The following is a 21790-nucleotide window of genomic DNA, read 5'->3' as shown; positions in this document are numbered from 1 at the left end:
AGTCTGCCATATGTCTCAACCTTATCAACCTCGGTTACAAATGATGTAAATAGCCTCATCAGTTTATCACTTTCTAGATCGGTGATGGCTGTGTAGTGATAGAGGGTTTCTCTGGAAGTCACGCAGGCTTGATGTGTTTGGACTGCGTGATTGACGTGGCATAAAACAGCAAAACCGGCACGGCCTAACGGAAGCAGCAGTGGGTTTTGGTCATGGTCCACTTCGCCAGCCCCTAAAAATGTCAGCCCCTGTGTTTGGAGCAGAATCGCCACTGTGATAATGTGTTTCGCAGCGACGCAGACACCTGGAAACAATGCTCCCAGATTGCCCAGGAGGGGGCCTCGGCAGGGAGCCGCGGAGAGAGGGGATCTCATTAGTGCTGGCTTTAATTACGGGTGGCACTTAACACATAGAACAGAGACCCTCACCCCTAATGCGGTAACTTAACTCTGCTTCAAGACTCTGGTGCAGAGAAATGCTTTTTTTCCCCCTTTACTCCACAGTGGATCAGGTGACTGTGCTCAGAGATGCCTATTAAGGTCTGCAGTCTGTGGTTCGTCAGAAAAGAAAGAAGCACTTTCTTCCCCCAGTCTTCTGTGGAATGAGGCTACTACACATATCAGTCCTTCAGCTTGAGTGGAACCATTGCTCAATTGAGAACATTTTACACTGACGTTTCTCCAGTTTGACAAGAAGGCTTAAATAACTAATCTACAACATGTAATATTATATCATATTTGTTCATGTACATGGTTCATTAGTTAATAATACGTTATTATTGTGTAAATGCCCATCATTGCTAAGTTAAATGTCAGTTTAGAATCCATGAGTTTGATAAACAAACATGCTCTCATATGTCCTATCACTGATGGTCCAATTACTGTGTAATGTTACGTAATAGTACATTTCACTCTTAATTTTTAATGAATACATTCAGTATTGCTACCTCCTAAAACCATAAAGAAGTTAGTTAAGTATTACTGCAGAGAAAAGTAAAACAATAAAGAAGTTAGTTAAGTATTACTGTAGTGAAATGTAAAACCATAAAGAAGTTAGTTAAGTATTACTGTAGTAAAATGTAAAACCATAATAAAGTTAGTTAAGTATTACTTTTGCAGTGTTCTTCACCACATTGTTGATTTTTTTTGTTCTTGCACATCCTGACCCGGTACATGGAAAACACTCATAGAGGATCAATCCGAACCGTAATCAATCTTAGCCAATCAACATAGAGCTTCAAGAGGGGTGTCATTTGTTTGGCTGTTGGGCTCAAATATCAAACAACCGTATATGTCCTGCGATTGTTTATCTTTTCATTCTTTATTAGTTTATCTTAGAGCTGGGAAAAGTGAACTCCACAATCAGTTGGGCTAAATCGTGCTAAAGAGGCAGAATCACAACGGCAGCAGGCTGAAGACTCCGTTGAGGGGAGAGGCGTGAGTAATGGCCTCTTCCTGGAGGGAAGCAGCTCCCAAATCCCAGAACCTCGTCCTCCTCAGACTCAGAGTTGGCAGTGCTATTGAAAAGCGTCCCTAAAGTCATCAATATGATAAATGGCGCAGGCAAATAAACCCAGGATGTGTGTACAGAGGCCCGGTCCAGTGCTGTGGGTGTGACAGCACGCCATCGAAGCCTAAACACATCCCTCATCACAGGAGATACCTCTGGTGAACGGAAGCCAGGCTTTCACACATACTTGGATCTCACACTGTTTTTCCTTCATCCAGGACCACAGGAGCATGTTTGAACCCCAGCCTCACCCCTAAGGCAGTGTCTCGCCAGATGAGCTGTGAGTGTGTGTGTGTGTGTGTGTGTATAGGTGTGTGTGTGTGTGACTGTGCATACGTGTGAGTGTGTGTGTCTGTGTGTATGTGTGTGTGTATGTGTGTGTGTGTGTGTGTGTGTGTGTGTGTGTGTGTGTGTGTGTCTGTGTGTCTGTGTGTCTGTGTGTCTGTTTGTGTCTGTGTGTGTGTGTGTCTGTTTGTGTCTGTGTCTGTGTGTGTGTGTCTGAGTGTGTCTGTGTGTGTGTGTGTGTGTTTGTGTGTGTATGTGTGTCTGTGTCTGTGTGTGTGTGTGTGTGTCTGTGTGTGTGTGTCTGTGTGTGTGAGGGCTGGGTGATGTTTATCTGTTATCTCCAGCCGTGATCTGCACTCATGACTGTCTGACTGGGCGGGTGGCCAGATCAGAGGGGTGTCCTTCAGGCCATGAACCCACAGGGCTCCCTAAGACACCAATCTACCCCCCTTAGCTCCTACCCTTCTGTCTTTACCCCACTTCGCCTCTACCCCTCTTTCTTTACCACCTCTCAGGGCAAATAGGGAACCTCACTTTGAAATCAAAGGCAGCTTATCTGTAAAAGTCAACTATGATCAGACAACAAGCACATGTCATGCTGACTGGTAGACACTTGGAAAAACATCTACCTCTCAGAGTTTCATTTTAAGTGAAAGGTTATCAAGCAAGGAATCGAGATAAATCTGTCAAATAATCGTGTCCAGGTTAGGTCATTTCTCAAGTGACTTTCTAACGCAGTTGTGCGTTTTTTTGCGACGGTAGATGACAGGCCTTGACACGAGCTCCAGCCCCCCTTGCCCACCCACAAGCAGCGCTGTCTGCTCTGAGGGCCGGCATTGCCGGGGCTGCTCTGACCACTGTAGACATAATAGCCAGAATATCACAGAAAAAACCCCCGCCTGCCAAAAATGCAAACTAACCATAACAATAATTACATAGGGGGCTGAAGGGAAGGGAAAGTCTGACATGCAGCAGCAGTGGCTCTCTGGGGGTTGTCTTGGGGGTGCGGGGGGGGGGGGGGGGGGGATTCAGTGGCTGTCTAGGGTTTGTGTTGGGGGGGCAACCTGACTGACTGAAGGAAAGAAAGACTATGAATTTTAAAAAAAGCACACTATGACTGTAGAATGTCACTGAGCACTATCAGCATGGCGGGGCCGTGGGGGGCAGTTTGGGTTTCACGTGTCAATTTTGAGGGCCCGTCTGACGCAGCGCAGATATAAATCTATGTTAGCCAGCATGGCACGTCTCCAATAACCGTTTAATTGTTTCCGCTTTCACTTCATGGCACTTTTTGTTTGTTTATGTCAAAGTCAAATGAACTAATTGCAGGCCAATTAAGCGTTTCACTTTTCGAACTTCAGTCAGTGAGAGGCAGACAGCTGAGGTGAAGGTGAGGGCAAAATGTCCTTTTGAGAATGATCTAGAGCTGAGAGTTGAGGAGTTTTTTTTCAAACTCGTGTCTTAATTACCATGGCATCTCTAAAAACTACAACCTCATTAGTTAACGACGTGAGTTGTTGTTCGTGTATAAAATGTGACAATTAAAAGCAAACAGAAAAAGTACAGAAGGAGTAACTCCTGCAGGCATCACATAATTCTCCAGCAGTCAGTTTGCATTGTTGTGTGATTGTTCAGCGTCTGCCACATGAAACACTCTCCTCTTCTTTCCTTTTTCAGTGGACCACAAAGGACAGGGTTATTCCATTCACATACTTTTTCATCTCCACATGAGATCTAATTGTATCTCATCTTATTTAAACATTTTTCTGACAGTTGGCCCTGCTGTGCACTAGTAAATATGAGAAGAATGTCAACCATAATTGAAACCTCAACAGATTTTACTCACATTTTTTGTCAAGTCAGGTGGTGACTCACAATGCTGTTTTTACTGCAAATTACAAGTGGAGATTATCTTGTAAATGTTTCAAATCACCCCTCCAAAAACATGCTTTCTGTTTTCCAATGGTCCCATAACAGATTTGAAAATAACAGAAAAAGGTCTCAGAAAGCCTCAGAAATTAGATTCAAAAATGGTCTGAGAGCTCAAACCAAGGTCATAGGAGATGAGCTGGCGTGAGACGGAGCACCCGCTGTAGGTTGCCCTCGTCGCCTCTCATGAGGTTGAAAGGTTAGATCCTAGTGTGGTACTGCAGCTGTTACAACCAAGCGGAATATATAACATATGGAATATAACCCAGACGGCTGGCCTGTTGTTGATTTCAGGAAGGATGTGAGTGTGTCCACTGTAATGTCCTATGTCTCTGATTTGCCTAATCTTTCTCTATGATTAAGTATCAGGTATAAGTCCATTAGTGGACACACAACAGGCTGGGAAGTACATAGAATTTTGCGGGGGAAACTTAAATTCATGTTTGGGACCCAGGCACTGTGTGATATAGTGGTAAACAGCAGTAAGCTAATAAAGGTCTTTCAGCTGGTAAAGGTTTGTTGCGAAGGATTCAGCATGTCCCTTCTAGCAAATTCCCTGGGCGTCGAGGCTGCCAGCTTGGCTGTCTTTGTTTTACCACATGGGAGTTGAGTGGACAGAGTTCAGAGGAAAGAGACCAACCAAACTTTCCAGCGTGGCGCCTTTATTCAGCTATGGCAAACAAAAGTTTCTGGAAACTCCCAATAAAGTTTCTAAAACACTGATTTGTACAGCACATTCAAAAACAAGTTCCTGATGCAGATAGCTTTCATCATTTTTTTTCTGCTTGTAGTTTCCTCTGTAAGTCGAGACGGACATTATTAATATTGGCATCCACACAAGCCCTAAAAAGATTTTATGATTATTGGAAGATGGGTACAGTCTGGGCTATGGTACTACTTGGCTATTTATTTATTTAATTCATTATTATTTATTCATAAGTTTATTTATTCATTCCTTCCTCAATTATTCCGAAGATAATTGCAAAAGGAAGTAGTGTATCAGAATAGGTCACGCACATTTAATTTCCTGGAATGATATTTTACCCTCTGTCGTTGTGTTTTCCTTCAAACATCCAAAACATAAATTTGCAAGGTACAATTTATGCTTCACCAGCCAAGAATAACAAATCTGTCAGATTTCTGTTAATAGTCCTTTGTCTGTTACCGTTTCACAATGTCTCATTTCCTTCTCCCTGCACACATCGTATCTGACTGGACAAAGTGCAGTAAAAAGCCATCCTTCCCCTCCTCTGTGAATGTCAGCCAAGAGTGTCTGTTCTGCTCCCCTTCCTCTCTTGCCCGGTCCCTGCTCACTCTGTTCTCCCCCTATTCCTCTCCTGCCCGGTCCCTGCTAAATCTGTTCTGCTCCCCTTCCTCTCCTGCCCGGTCCCTGCTCACTCTGTTCTGCCACCCCTTTCTCTCGTGCCCGGCCCCTGCTCACTCTGTTCTGCCACCCCTTTCTCTCGTGCCCGGCCCCTGCTCACTCTGTTCTGCCACCCCTTTCTCTCGTGCCCGGCCCCTGCTCACTCTGTTCTGCCACCCCTTTCTCTCGTGCCTGGTCCCTGCTAAATCTGTTCTGCTCCCCTTTCTCTCGTGCCCGGCCCCTGCTCACTCTGTTCTGCCACCCCTTTCTCTCGTGCCAGGTCCCTGCTCACTCTGTTCTGCCACCCCTTTCTCTCGTGCCCGGCCCCTGCTCACTCTGTTCTGCCACCCCTTTCTCTCCTGCCCGATCCCTGCTCACTGTGGGGCTGCTGGGCTCTGATGAGTGGTGATTGGTGCAGCTCAGGCCAGAGGTTAAACTTCCTGTCTGCCCTTAAATCATATATCCTTTAGCGTCTATTAAAATGACACGCTGGCAGCTCAAATGGACACAGTCTTTTGGGAAGCTGAGTTGATGAAGTCTGCACATCATATCCAGGCAGGTGCTCAGGAGAGAACACAAATAGATCCCAAGAAAAAAAACAATTCCATCACATTGCTCCTCCCTTGAACTACGTTATTGAAGTCTCACCAGAAGGTGATGTTTCTGTTTCCGTCACCTGGGGGTAAGAATGAGTTTGTCCGATTTTTTTTCCTATAACAGGTTGCGTACCATGCAGGGTTATGGTTAGGCATTGAAGCTGAGTTGGGGTAAAGATGGGGACACATTGGTTAAGTCTGTGAACACTGAGCTGCCTGGCTCGGTGAACGAATAGGGAAACTGTTTTTCCCTGCAGTCATTTTTCTCCATCTGTTTTGACAACTGCTTCACTGCGGCGGCACGACAGACATCAGCATCAGGCCTTTGGCCACTTCACTGCAACGGCACGTCAGACCCAGCATCAGGCCTTTGGCCACTTCACTGTTGAGTGTAAACGCCCATAACAGACTGGGCCCCTGTGGAGAGGGGATCCCAATGGAAAGTTCAGCAGAGTCTCTGTCATAAATACTGCAGTTCACCATCCGGTTTACTACATGTTTGAGCTCATGACAAGGCAGGCGAAAGTCAGTGATGTTAGTGTGTGTCAGGGAGAGTGGGGCGGTGAGAGATCACCAGGTGGAATTATATTTGGGCGAACTGACACTGAGAGTGTGGAGGAGTGTGTGTTGGGGTGGGGGGGTGTGTCACTGCTCAGGGGTCTGTGTGAAAATAACTTCAGACACAACTCTCAGAGGGGGGTAGGGCCAGGGGTCTCCCCAGTGCTACCTAAGATGCCAACTCAAGTGGAAAAACAAGTTTCACTCAACACAAGGTCAAGTGAGGGAGAGAAAACGAGTGCTGGAGTTCAGGGTTCCTACTGGAGGGAGAGATGTGGTGCCCCCTCCCTCCATAGTCATGTTGTTTCCGTGACTTCCTGTAGACATTTTGAGGTGAGGAAAGACAATCTTTCTCTTGAAATAGCTAAAATAATACACATAGAAAGAACCCCCCACATCCACCCCCCATCCCCCTCCAGCCCTCGTTTGTAGCCTCCTTCTTCTTTTAGGCTTGTTCAAGGGCATTGCAGTTATCAACTCAAGAGAGATAAATATTGTTGGAGTAGAGCTAATGGAGCTAATAGAGCTAAGTAACCTGTCTAACATCTAACATCCATTTAATGCATGTTTCCCACTACAACAATACATGACCAAGATGCAATGACAATTGCAGTTGCCATTCCAATATACAATGGACATTTCAATTAATAGTGAAGTGAACACTAACAATTACCCTTGCTTGCTTGCCAGGTGCCACAGCATCACAGTAAAAACATCAGGGGTACGCAGTCCATACAAAACACAGCACAAATTTTAGATATGTCAAATCAGGAAACATTCTGACGATTAAAATACTGAGTGTGAAATCCTGTTAGACAAGGCAGGACCTCCAAAATGGTTCATTTTGATAAGGCAATTAAAAATAATGATCTGGAGTCAAAGTCATGCTCCTTTTAAGGTATGTGCAGTAACACACCCAAAATGTGTGTCCTATTAGTGTGAGCAGGCTGCCATCTAGTGGATATATTCAGGTAGTGTAATTTAAAAAAAATGTCCTTGATGTTGACAAATATGAACGCTGGAATTCCAAAGGCATGTGGAATTCTCAATATTTGAGTTCTACCTGAGCTGCTCCTCTTATGCCTTGATTTTATTGCATATTTGAGTTATTTGAGCATTTTGTTGCATTTGTTCAAGTTCAGGGCCTAAAGAAAAATACAAATACAAATATGAAACAGGTAATTGGGATTGGGATGAAGTGGCTGCACAAGACTAATTGGCAATCATTATCTTTTCCCTCTTGCCTCATATCAAATTACATCTTTCTTATTACTCTAAACACAATGTATCTGTTAACAGCAAAAATCGCATATACTCTCTTTACCTTCTTAGGCACGTTGTTCAGTCAACTCTTTTAGTGGCAGGCAAACTTCACAAGAAAAGACTCAGAATAACCCAAGCCTCCCAATCACTCCCCTCCCACCTGACTTACAGAGCCCACCCACTCCCTGTCCTCTCTAGCACCAGAGCCAGTGGTTGTCACCACTGAAAGCCTGATTAATGCGCTTGCTAGTCGAACCCCACTGCCCACTCACAAGCCTGTCACACTGAATTATACATGCCAACAGTGACAACTTAAAGTGGCTCCCGCCAGAAACCCTTCCTGGTGTAGATCAGAATCAGAATCAGAATCAGAATTCTTTTAATGGCCAAGTATATTCACACATATAGGAAATTGACTTGGTGTGGTTGGTGCCTAAGACATAAGACATAACATAACATCAAAAAAGCATAAACAAGAACAATGGACAAATGTTTTTTAAGATAATAATAAATAATTGGGCATAGAAGGGCAAGTTAGTTGGAGTACGTAAACCCAGAGTCAGTGTGATGCAGGGGGCTTGTTTGTGAGTCCAACTGCCGTGGGGAAAAAACTGTTCAGGTGGCGAGAGGTTTTGGTCTTAATAGCCCGGAACCTTCTGCCGGATGGGAGACACAGAAATAGGTGGTGACCGGGATGAGAAGGATCAGCGATGATCTTCCCTGCTCTCTTGCTGGTCCTTAAGTGAAACAGGTCTAGAAGAGATGGCAGGTCGCAGCCGATGACCTTCTTGGCTGACCGAATGATCCGCTGCAGTCGGCTTTTATCCTTTGCCGTAGAGGCAGCGAACCAGATGGTTATTGAAGAGGTGAGGATGGATTCAATGATGGCTGTGTAGAATTCCACCATCACTTTCTTCGGCATGTTGGATCTTTTTAGCTGTCGAAGGAAGAACATCCTCTGCTGGGCCTTCTTGATTTTGGAGGTGATGTTCTCCGCCCACCTTAGGTCTTGTGCCATGACTGTTCCCAGGAATCTGAAAGACTCCACCATGTTAACTGGGGAGTCACACATGATGAGGGGGATGGCTGGGGCTGGGCTCCTCCTGAAATCTGCTACCATCTCTACAGTTTTTAAAGCGTTCAGCTCCAGGTGGTTCTGGCTGCACCAGAAAGCCAGGCTGTCGACTTCATTTCTGTAAGCGGCCTCATCCCCATTTGAGATTAATCCAATGAGGGTGGTGTCATCCGCAAATGTTATGAGTTTGACAGAGGGGTGGCTGGAGGTGCAGTTGTTGGTCTAGAGGGGAAAAAGTAAAGGAGAGAGCACACAGCCTTGGGGGGCTCCAGTGCTGATGGTCCGAGGCTCCGAGACAAGCTTGCCCAGCCTCACTCGCTGCTTCCTGTCTGACAGGAAGTCAGTGATCCACCTGCAGGTGGGCTCAGGCACGTTCAGCTGTGTTAGCTTGTCTTGGAGGAGAGCTGGGGCGATGGTGTTAAATGCCGAGCTGAAATCAACAAACAGGATCCTGGCATAGGTGCCGGGGGAATCAAGGAGCTGGAGGATGTAGTGGAGTCCCATGTTGATTGCGTCATCAACAGACCTGTTGGCTCTGTAGGCAAACTGCAGTGGGTCAAGGAGATGGTTGGTGATGGCCTTGAGGTGGGTCAGCACGAGGCGCTCAAAGGTCTTCCTTACAACAGAGGTCAGGGCGACTGGTCTGTAGTCATTAAGGCCTGTGATCCTCTGTTTTTTCGGAACGGGGATGATGGTGGATGTTTTAAAGCAGGCAGGTACCACACATTCAGCCAGTGAGGTGTTAAAGATGTCCGTGAACACTGGAGACAGCTGGTCAGCACAGTACCTTATTGTGGAGGGAGAGACAGCATCTGGTCCAGCTGCTTTGCGGGGGTTCTGTCTTTTTAACAGCTTGTTTACATCCCTCTCCTGAATGGAGAGAGGTATGATGGGGGGGAGAGGGCTGTCTGGGACCATTTTGTTGGAGAGGGTGGTGTCTATGTCCAGGCTGGGAAGAGTAGGTGTGATAGCTGTGGTGGGGACAGGGTTAGGACTAGTCCATTGTCTGTCGAATCTGCAGTAGAAGTCGTTCAGGTCATTTGCCAGTCTAAGATCGTCCATAGAGTGGGGGGATTTGGTTTTGCAGCCTGTGATCACCTGAAAGCCTTTCCAGAATGACGAGGAGTCATTGGCTGCAAATTCATGTTCCAGCTTCTTAGAGTACTGTCGTTTGGCCTCCTTAATCATATATGGATGAATATAAACAAAAGAGTATTTCGCCAGTCTGAACCTATCCTTGTCCCCACTCTTGTAAGCCTCCTCCTTCTCCAAACGAAGCTGTTTGAGTCTTGCAGTGAACCAGGGCTTGTCGTTGTTGTAGCTCACCCTGGTGCGTGTTGGAATACATACGTCCTCACAGAAGCTGATGTATGACATCACAGCATCTGTATATTCATCCAGACTGCTGGAAGAAGTTCTAAAAAGGTCCCAGTCTGTGTCATCCAGGCAGTCCCGCAGCTCATCCACAGCTTCTCTGTTGTTCCAGTTTTTTGTAGTCCGCACAGCAGGTTTCGAAATTTTAAGTTTTTGTTTATAAGCTGGGATCAGATGAATAAGAGCATGGTCGGATAGCCCCAGAGCAGCGTGTGAAACTGCATGATAAACCCTGCTGATGGTGCTGTAGCAGTGGTCCAAAGTATTCTCCTCCCTGGTCGGGCATTTGACTATCTGTTTGTATTTCGGGAGTTCGTGAGTGAGGTTGCCCTTATCAAAATCTCCAATGACAATAAGGTATATGTGTGTATTAATGTTTTGTCACATGGATTATTAATCTGCGTTGCGTGGCAGAGGAGGCCTCTTTGGGGTTCAACTCTACAGTTTTTGGGAATAACAGGCGTCTAGCTCTTTTCTTCCCCCAAACACTACCCAAGGATATCCTTTTAAACCCTTCAGCATCTCTGCTACCCACACGGTTAGCTGTGTTGCTCATTCCACGAATGCATGATCCACATGCTACTGAGGTCCCTGACAGTGTAAAATGAATAAAGTGTAAAAATGGTCAATATGTGTTGTTTTTTCTTTAATACTGTGGGAGAATCATCCAATCCATCCAAGCAACTCAAAACAAGAGTGAATACCAACAGAAGAATATTGCAAGTGATTTTGGCAAAAAAAAATGGGGGCCACTACCCACACGGTTAGCTGTGTTGCTCATTTCACGAATGCACGATCCTTACAAGTTGTACCTTGTTGTAAAGGTAACTTATCAGGCTTTCTAACGATATACAATACCAATTGGTATTATTAAAGGGGAGGGATAATCGACTGAAGAAACGTTTCTGAACTTTTTTTAAGGAGTTTATAATGAAAAGGTCAGTAGCCCACATCTTGTCTGAGTTATGGGTGAGCTATAACAATAATCTGGTCAGTAGCCCACATTTTGCCTGAGTTAAGGGTGAACTATAACAGTATAACAACAGTGGTCATATCTTCATCTCTATCTAATGCATGTTGACCTTCATGTTGATTATATAATTTATCATATTCTTCATTGAAAAACAAGGCATAATGGTTTAGATGGCCAAGTGGTGAAGTAAAATAAAAACTATCTGTGGTTATAGTATAGTATTTAGTAGAAGCTTTTTTTTCCAAAGCATTGAGTACAAAGTACTCAGGCGGGCATGTTTTACAGAGTCCTGTAAAAAAACAATCACAAGCACATAGAACAAAGTACAATGTTCACAGTTAAAGTTCTTTCATAAGTGTGATAAAACCATGAGCCAAAGGTGCAGCGCAGACACTGCTAGCTGTCTCAGGTGGGGGAGTTACTTCTGTATTAATTTATTAATTAAAACATGCTGACAAGCAGAAGGCCATGACAACAAAACAACACCCACCCAACACCCCCCAACACACTGGAGGGCCAAAGGGGACAGGTGAACCCATGAGGGAGCGGAGAACTGCTGCTGTAAGAGTTTTTTTTATTGGACCTCAGACAGACACAAGGCACAGGGGAAGAGTTCCATTCATCACAATATTAAAAAATATCACATATCAAAAAGATGACACACTTGGATGGATTGACAGAAGGAGGGCCTAATTTCTCCCACATGGAATGTGATATTGCATTGTTCCGGAGGACTGCAGTGGGTGAAGTGTCTTTCACTGAAGGCAGAAGGGTTAAAAACTGATTCCGACACCGGTATAATGACCTATGACTGCATGGATTTGTACACAACCTCATTAGAAAACAGACTGAAGTCATCACAGTAAAGTTCTCACAGACATTTGTAGTGCCTTAGCACACTCAGACCAGATCTTTGTATGCCTTAGCACACTCAGACCAGATCTTTGTATGCCTTAGCACACTCAGACCACATCTTTGTATGCCTTAGCACACTCAGACCAGATCTTTGTATGCCTTAGCACACTCAGACCAGATCTTTGTATGCCTTAGCACACTCAGACCAGATCTTGTCCACCTCCCGCTTGCCCAGCTCCCACAGGCGGCTCAGGTGTTTGATCCCCGTCCGGGACGTGATCATCAGGTACTCCTCATTCTCAGGCTGCTGCAACACTGAGTAACGGGCCAAGACTAACGACTGGCTGAACCTGCACAGGACCAGCAGGAAGAGGCAGTCTCTCTCTGCCTCGTTCAGGGGAAAGACACTCTCATAGCCCGCCAGAACATGGCCGCCCACCTCCACCGGACTTTGGTTCTCAATCATCATGTACATTATGGCTATGGCGAGCTCGAAGATGTAGTAGCCACTGCTCATATCCCCGAAGTCCAAGATTCCAGATATTTTATACTGTAAAGGACCATCCAGCATTGCCAGAATGTTGTGATCATTGAAATCTCCATGGTTTATACCTTACAGGAAATAGGAGATTGATATTACTTGTGAATTTTAGAGTGAAAACTACAGTGAATGTCTGAATACGGTCAATTACTGACTTCTAACAATAAACTAAAAATAAATTACACACTAAAAACTCAGCATACAGAAAAAGAGAGAAACGGATGTAAAATGGCTCTTACATTTGCGGAAGGCACTCATCTTGGGGAGCACCTGAGCCTTGTACTGTTCAATGAGCTTGCTGACGACCTGCTGCATAGGGTCCCCATCCATCACAGGAAGGTACTGCTCCAGCAGGGGGATGCTGGACAGGCTCCAGATGAAGTTCTCTCTCTGGAGAACGCTCAGATTGGGGTGTTCCATCTGAGGAGACAATCACCATGGAAACCAGAATTATTCAATATAAAAATGATACAAAACTTCATACAACAATGCATGAGTACATACATAAATGTATGAATATATGTATGAATTATTTTCTAAATGATATGGCTGTACACAAATGAATAACAACAATTTAACATTTTTATCTGAGAGTAAATTCTTACTTCCTGGAAGACTCTGTCCATGGTGGCAGCCATTTTTCCAACTTCGTAGAGGATAGTAGGAGAGTTGGGTATCTTGGCAACAGTTGTACCGGGTAAATATGTTAGCAAACGCACCAAGTACTTCTGAGGCCCAAAGCCACAGTCTGTAATCAACATGTAGTAAGGCATTTTTTTTTAACAAGTTGCAAAAACACTGTCATTTCAGGTTGTCAAACATGAAGCACACACAGTAAGGTACATCATACAAAGTGTTAAATGTCAACATGCACCAAAGTTCTTTACAGATGCAAGAGGTTGTTGGTTAACTTGATTAGATACTGATACTGATACTGATTGACTGATGCACTGATTGACTGTACCAATCTCTTCTAGACTCATGAGCAGACCCTTTTTTGTGGGAATGGCCGTCTGGGCAGGAAGTCCCCTGCTGTGAAGGAAGTTCATGGCATGAGTTTGCAGCTCTAGCAGAGTGGGGTTCTGGCTGTCCCCAGAATTCATGACCTTCAACACATACTCCCCACCCTCTTGTACAGAGACATAGAAGTTTTGGTCATCGTAGCTTGGAAGTGGACGAATCTCAGAATCACTCAAGCCGTACAGGCGTCTAACTAACTCAGATACGCGTGCATGGCTAAGATTGGGTTTGGAGTCCTTTGAAGCCATTTCACTTAAAAGTCAATTTGTTGCACCTGCAACAAAAGGTAAATAATCATTATTAGCATTATTGTTGTTGTTATTATTTATTGTTTTTGTTAATATTGTATTCCTGTGAGCATGCATAGTGAGATGTGAGTTATGTAGCGCACGAAAGCGCCAAGGCTATACTCTTGGCTGAACCGCCTGCAGTCTTCCCAGATTTTAGGGTCTCACAATCTAAATGGACTTTCAGATAGGACACTGAAGTACATACAGCCAAGATAAACCTCTCACATTTGTGAGATTGCTGGCTAAGGCGGTGGTGGTGCAGGAATAGGTTACTACAACTTCGCAATAGCAAATTACAACATTTAACAGACAGCCGAAAGCCGGTGCTGAATCGGGTACAACACCGGTGCAAACTGCAAAACTGTAAAGACTACTAGATTACTAACTGTAAAGATAGTCGGCTTAGGTGTTACCTGTGACGTTGCTATGTCCTCTCGGCAGCGAACTCCACGACTTTTTACACTGTTTGAGACATAGACGTATATAGGGTTATGGTTTGGGAACCTCCCCAAATGTAAGGACGTCCAGCGCTGATTACGTGAAATGGCCATGTTCACGAGTACACTTCAGCCCGCGCTGCGAATTCGAAGCATGTATCATCAAATACTGGAACTTTGTGTTGTTAGCCGAACAACCTCGTGCAGCTGGGACTTTAATATATATATATATTGTCTACAGCTATGACAAGAAGCGCATGGCTCAATAACCATATGTACATTTTGGATGCCAATAGGAAGTCTGTGTCAAAACGTGTGAGTCAAAATTGCATCTAGATCGGCCACGTTGGTAGGACCCAGATGAGCAGGTGGGACCCAACTGACTCTGAAATTAAAATTATGCAGTGAAAAATGTCTGTTATTTTGTAGTTGTTTTTAGTTACTTTTCTCGTTGACACATAACAACACAACACTTTTAAACATGGCACCTCAACCCAGAGATGCAGAAAGGACCTTTTTGTTTTGCTGACCCAATGTTTGCTGAAGGCTACTTGTCTTGCAACCAAATGAACCCTGTAAACCAGAAAATGAATGAGTTTAGCCTGTGATGTTCTGAACATAAATATCCAGGTTGTAGACTCTTACTGAAGACAGAGGGATTAATATAACCAAGGCAACATGACCATGACTCTCACTCTCAGCTTGACAACATTAATCGTTTAACATAAAAATATTGAAATAAAATGAGAAGCAAAAATCCCTTGACCATAATTTTATTTAATTTCAAATAGAAAATGTAAGCTCCTCCCCATGTTTCCATTTAGTAAACCCTGTATAAGAATGCAAGTAGTTTAGCACCCAGATTGATACCTGGCTGGACCCTATGGTGCCTGACTCGGCCGTTCCTCCGACCAGTTTTTCCATCTACCGGCAGGACAGAACCTCCGAGTCGGGTAAAAGTAGGTCTGGAGGGGAATGCTTGATGGTTAACTCTCGCTGGGGCTCGGATGTTGCTGCGCTTTCAGCACACTGCTCACCAGACCTGGAGCTGCTATCGATAAAAGTTTGCCCCTTCCTTGGAAATTCAGCTCTGCTATAATCACAGATGTCTACATTCCACCGCAGGTAGACAAAACACGCGCTTTAGAGGACCTACACGGAGTAATTCATGGACTTGACTCAAGTCACTTGAGGAGACTTCAGACTTCAGTCAAGGCTAATATGAGGAAGGTTTTGCCGAAATACCATCAACATATTAACTTTTCCACCTGTGGTGACTCGATTCTTGACCATTGGTAAAAAATGTACTATAAGCAACAACATTTTTTTATTTGAAAGGTTGGGATACTTATTCTGCTTAACCTCTGTAATACTGTTCACACTTGAATTTACAATTCTGCAAATTACAAATTATCTACCAGGGATAATCTGCAAATGTAATACCATTAAGCCAAACCAATAAAGACAACCTGTTGTAATTGTAAATTTGGTCAATGCAGAGTATTATGCTCTATTGATTGCAGAAAAGGGAAAAACATAATAATGTGTAACCCAAGACAAGGCATTAAGATGGCATGCCAGGCAATAACAATCAATAACTAGAAAATGCATTTCCTTAAGGAAATACCAGTGCATGAAATGCAAAAGTTAAGAAAGGAAGAAGAGTGAAAGAAGGAGAGAAGAAAGGAAAGAAGAGTAAAAGTAGGAAAGAAGATAAGAAAGAAGAGTAAAAGTAGGAAAGAAGATAAGAAAGAAGAGTGAAGAAAGGAAAGAAGAGCGGAAGAAGGAAAGAAGAAAAGAAAGAAGAGTGAAAGAAGAAAGGAAAGAAGAGTGAAAGAAGGAAAGAAGAGTGGAAGAAGGAAAGAAAAAAAAGAAAAAAAGAGTGGAAGAAGCAAGGAAGAGTGGAAGAAGGAAAGAAGAAAGGAAAGAAGAGTAAAAGAAGGAAAGAAGAAAGGAAAGAAGGGTGAAGAAAAGAAAGCAGAAAAGAAGGAAGAGTGAAAGAAGGAAAGAAAAGTGGAAGAAGGAAAGAAGAAAAGAAAGAAGAGTGAAGAAAGGAAAGAAGAGTGGAAGAAGTAAGTAAGTAAGTAAGTAAGACTTTATTTATATAGCACATTTCGTACAGGAGTTGCAATTCAAAGTGCTTTACATAAAATCAATAAGAGCAAGCAGCAGGAGCAATAAAATATTGGTCAACATCGTATCAGAACCTGATGTTCCGATAGGCTTAAAATATTAAAATCATAATAAAAGTAATAAAACCCTTCTGCCTGGTATTTAGCGCAGTCGAAACCATAGTGCTGCTCCATAGATTCCGACCTACCCTGTTAAATATTTTCCCTAGCTATGTTTCCCCGGCCAAAGGCCACCCTTCCTTCTATACCCTTCCTTCAGAGGCCTCTTCGTCTTCTTCCACCGAACGCACTTCAGGGCTTCGGGAGAGACACTAGCTCTCTTTTACAGGCTTAAGGAAGGTGACTGCACCTAGGGGACTAGAACATTTGTTATGGAAATATCTCTGAGAATAATATGTGATATATTGAGCCACAATATGGTTTCCGACAGTGCCATGGTACCCTCAAAACAGTTTTACAGAGAAATAGTAAAAGTAATACAAGTCATAAAACCCTTAAAACAGTTTCAAAGAGAACAGAGAAATAAAAAGTGCCAGATAAAATTAATAAAATGCTTTGGTAAAAAGATAGGTTTTAAGCTGCCTTTTGAAGGTGTCTAGCGTGTTTGCTTCCCTAATATTAACGGGTAATGTGTTCCATAATTTTGGGGCGTAGTTGACAAAGGCTGCATCTCCAATCTTCTTATGACTGCTTCTGGTGACCTGTAACAGACCTGTATCTGATGATCGCAGTGTTCTAGCTGGTGTGTAGTTAGTAAGAGAGTTAGCAATGTAGCTAGGTCCTTGTCCATTTAGAGCTTTGTATGTGAGGAGGAGGACCTTAAAGTCAATTCTAAAGGTAACAGGAAGCCAGTGTAAAGTAGCTAGGACAGGACTAATGTGTTCTCTCCTTTTAGTTTTGGTTAATAGTCTAGATGCAGAATTTTGAATGAGCTGGAGTCTTACAGTTGTTTTCTTGGGAAGACCAGTAAAAAGTGAATTACAGTAGTCTAGCCGGCTCGATATGAAAGCATGAATAAGCTTCTCGGCATCATTTTGGTTTAAGAATGATCGTACCTTTGCTATGTTCCTGAAGTGAAAGAAAGCGGTTTTGGTGACTTTGTTAATGTGGGAGTTGAAATTCAAATCTGAGTCCAGGGTGACACCAAGACTAACCACCTCAGGTTTAATCCACCGGGATAAACCTCCTAGATTCTTGGTGAGCATCTCTCTTTTTAATTTAGGGCCGATAAGTAGGACTTCAGTTTTGTCCTCATTGAGTTTTAGAAAGTTATTGTTCATCCATTTGTTTATTGCCAATAAACAGTTGGTAATGGAGTTTATTGCTGTTGCATCATTTGGCTCAGCGGAAATATACAATTGTGTGTCATCCGCATAGCTATGAAAATCTATACTATGTTCTCTGATGATGTCACTGAGTGGTAACATATAAAGAGAAAAGAGCAATGGACCTAAACAGCTCCCTTGTGCAACCCCGTAGCAGCTTTCATGTTTCTCGGACATATGGTCTCCTAGACTGACATAAAACTTCCTTCCTCTAATATATGTTTTGATCCAGTTCAATACACACTCAGAGAACCCAATAAGATTTTCAAGTCTATTGATTAGGATGTCATGATCAATGGTATCAAATGCTGCAGTAAGATCTAACAGGATAAGGATAGAAACTTTATTTGCATCAGAGTTTTGTCTGAGGTCGCTAATTATTTTGGTGAGAGCGGTTTCAGTACTGTGATATTTTCTGAAACCTGACTGAAAGACTTCCAAGATGTTATTTTCTTCCAGATATGAATTTCTTTGGACTAATACTATCTTTTCTAGGACTTTACTAATAAATGGAAGATTGGATATGGGTCTATAGCTTGCTAGTGTACTGGTATCCAATTTGGGTTTCTTTAATAGGGGCCTTACAACAGCTGTTTTGAAGGCATCTGGGAAAACGCCAGTTCTAAGGGATGTGTTTATGATGTCAAGGACCGGACCTGAGACACTATCAAACACTCGCTTAAAGAATGCAGTGGGAATGGGATCAATATCTGAGGTTGTAGATTTACATTCGATGATGATTTTAGAGAGTTCACTTAGTGTGATACATGTGAAAGTGCTCATAGTTAAGTTGCAAGATCTACTGATGTCAATTTCACCTCCAGTAGTAGTGATACTAGATCTGATCGATGTTATTTTGTTCTTGAAGAACTGAGCAAACTCTTCGCATTTAGCTGCTGAGGATAGTGGGGGGGCAGGGACAGTGTTTAGCAGCCGGTCAATGGTGGAGAACAGAACTCTGGAATTTCCGGCATTTTCTGTAATAATGTAGGAAAAATAACCTTTCCTTGCTAGACGGATGGTTTTGTTATAGGTAGTTAGTGCATCTTTGTAGATACCGTGGTGGATAGTGGTCTTTGTTTTTCTCCATTTTCTCTCTGCTATGCGACATTTTCTTTTTATTTCACTAACATTTTTATTTTTTAGCCATGGGGAGGTCCTACTTGTAAACTTCTTTTTAGTTTTAAGTGGGGCTACAGAGTCTGACACAGATGATAATGCATCATTTAGGTTTTCTACCATTTCATTTAGAGAGCAGTCATGACTAGTTGGCTCAGGAAAGGAGAGTGGAAGAAGGAAAGAACAAATGAAAGAAGAGTGGAAGAAGGAAAGAAGAAAAGAAAGAAGAGTGAAAGAAGGAAAGAAGAAAAGAGAGAAGGGTGAAGAAAGGAAAGAAGAGTGGAAGAAGAAGAAAAAGAGGAAAGAAGAAAAGAAAGAAAATTGAAAGAAGGAAAGAAGAAAGGAAAGAAGAGTGAAGGAAGGAAGGAAGAGTGGAAGAAGGAAAGAAGAGTGGAAGAAGGAAAGAAGAAAGGAAAGAAGAAGGAAAGAAGAGTGGAAGAAAGAAAGAAGAAAGGAGAGAAGAGTGAACAAGAGTGGCTCTGGATAAAGACAGTAAAGAGAGAGTCAAGAGTGAAAATATTAAAAGAAGGAGAGAAAAATGGATTGAAGCAGAGGAATGGAGTGTGAGAGAAAGTAGACTGAGAGAGATAAAGAGAAAGATGGAGAGAAAAAAGTAGAGTATGGAAGGTGTCTCTTAATATTCCTAGTTATTACACTGCTCTTTTTAATGCTGTAGAATGCTCCATTCACAGGTGCAAGCCAGTTTAATTACCCTATTATGATGTCATAATGGCCCAATGTAAGTCAATGGGAAAATGTATATTCGTTTTTCTTTAATATCTCAAAAGTATAAAGTTTAGAAAAACGAAAAATACATAGCATAAGTGTCCTTCACAAGACCTACGCAGTTTGAACAAAGTTTTTAAGTTAAGCGGTTCGAGCTGAATTAATCGCAGAAGTTGGTAAACGGAATAAGAAGAAGAAGAAGAAGAAGAAGTAGAAGTAGAAGAAGCCTAGGAATAACAATACAGGGCATTTCATGCACTGTAAAAAAAAAAGCCAGATCTTCACACTAGCTTGACATAGCTAACCTACCAGCTTTATCTTACCACTACGTTAAATAAATAATGAAGGTACAATAGTGTTATGTTGACGCTATTGCTGTATGTAAGCATGTATTCTGCTAGCAGTATGAAATCATGTCAGTAACCGAATTAGATATATTATGCAAAAGTCAGGGACATTAAATTTGCAGCCAGAGAAGCTCAATTTTCACATTTAGCATCATCAGACCATGCCAACCGTATCTCCCCAAACATAGGAGAAAAATGTTATGGTTAGTTGGACCATGGTCCACAAGAGGTAAAACCACTAAATACCACTGAGTTTCACTGTGGCAAAAGGCTGTTTTTAATTAGCTGTTCAATTAGCTGTCTAGCTTTTGTGGCCTTTTGAGAGTAGCAGGAGGTTAAATTACCTTAATTGATGAAAAGTTCACAGAAGTACTTTTTGATTGACATTAATGGCAGATGTTGGATTATCTCCTCAAATGAAACACTCATTGATCGGTATGGTAAGAGAAGGACGCCATTTGTGAGAAGTAGAAAATAGTGCAAATATTTATTCGTGTGCTACTTTTAATTAGACCTTTTAGCAATCCTGGGCAAAAAATATTACCGTGTAACAGTACACATTCTGCAGTGTATAATCCACAATGTGAAGAATCACTTTTAAAAGATCACTGAATTCTCTGATCTGACAATATTGCAAATCTAAGCACTGAAACATTCGAACTAATGTTTTCTTTTTCAAACCTGCAAAAGAACACTTTATACTAGACTCTATGCATTTATACTTTGCCTTCATATAACTGTATTTGTATTCTCCAGTTTCATAAGTTGTTCTGTACATTTTCAAGGCTCAAATGTATGAGAACACCTGCTCTAAGTAGAGACAACCCAAGAATAAACACACAATTATACGACCCGGGGTGACTAATCGGGCAAAAATAATAATTTATATTTTGCATCGGCACTATGGAATGTGGTTATTTATACAGAGATGTACGTCTTACTATTTATAAAGGGCTGCGTGCAGTCAAGCCCTGCACCCTGCAATTTACAGATGATCTTCAGTTGGCTGTATGACATCTGACAGAGATTTAGCCTCACTGCCTCTGCCCCCTCCTGCTCATGCTGACCACGTATTGGACGTCAGAGGTAGAGACTTACTTTGCTGCTTTTTAAGACGATGTTTCTGGTCTTCTCTACGGATATATTAGCCCAGAGAGGTCTATGCTCTTATAACTGAGAGAGGCAGCAAGGCCACACTGAAAGAGCAGTGTGTGAGTTTTTTGTGTGTGTGTGTGTGCGTGTGTGTGTGTGTAACTGCTCATGGTCATGTTCTAGCTGAAGCAATTGCAGGTTCATTTTTGTGTACCTACACCTTAAAGCGTTTGGTGGAGATACGTTTTGTTTCGTCTGGAAGTTTTAAAAAAATATGCTCTTCCGTCTGCTCTTGAGGTCTTATGACTGCAATATGCATTTTGGTGCATGCACACATTTCTTCTCCTAACAAGGAACAGGGCAAACATATTAGCAGGACCAGGGGGACCCTCTATAGGTAGTCATGAGCCACACTGTTACTTACATGGCTTAAACCTTTTTTACCACACTATCTTATAAAAAAGTGATTGATGGCTTAATTACCTGTCCAGCAGAAAACAGGCATCTTCGGCATAACTCCTAAAATCATTTGTCCCTCATCAGCGATTCCCAATCGATTTCTAACATTGTTGTCAAAGGTGGTATGGCAGTGTACGCATCCAGAGAAACATCTTGTATGTGTTCAAATGATTATAACATTATAACATGTATGCCATTATAACATGCAACATATTTATATTTGATTTTAACATTATCTGTAAACATTTTCAGGCTTTTCAGAACAATGATGTACTGAAGTTGCTACAGTATTTCAGAGCAATTACTTATTGAAGTTGCTATAGTATTTCAGAACAATTTTGTCAGATTTATTTGGTGGCTCATGTCTGATCTATGGTATTGCATGTAAAACCTTTTTTCTATGTTTGGGTATGATTGACATGTTTACTAACCTGTCCGTGTTCTCTCCCATATAGCCTTTGCCTGCCAGTGCTGACAGCTGAACATTTTTCCTAATCCCCATACCCTATAATTATATACTCC

General features: G+C 42.5%; 1 protein-coding gene across 1 annotated transcript; it reads right to left on the bottom strand.

The window, feature by feature from the left end:
• Window positions 1–11478: 11478 nt before the first annotated feature.
• On the bottom strand, window positions 11479–13589 carry LOC308360053 (hydroxylysine kinase-like; the record flags this gene model as incomplete). The annotated part of the gene is made up of 4 exons (XM_080831806.1): window positions 11479–12392; window positions 12561–12741; window positions 12927–13069; window positions 13286–13589. 4 exons carry the CDS (start codon window positions 13587–13589, stop codon window positions 11950–11952), a joined length of 1071 nt encoding a protein of 356 aa, XP_080687932.1. The 3' UTR covers window positions 11479–11949.
• Between the last annotated feature and the right edge of the window lie 8201 nt (window positions 13590–21790).

Source organism: Sprattus sprattus, assembly GCF_963457725.1.
Source record: "Sprattus sprattus genome assembly, chromosome: 2".
NCBI classification, from domain to species: domain Eukaryota; kingdom Metazoa; phylum Chordata; class Actinopteri; order Clupeiformes; family Clupeidae; genus Sprattus; species Sprattus sprattus.
The sequence above is the reverse complement of the archived record's forward strand: the minus strand, read 5'-3'. Positions and strand labels throughout refer to the sequence as shown.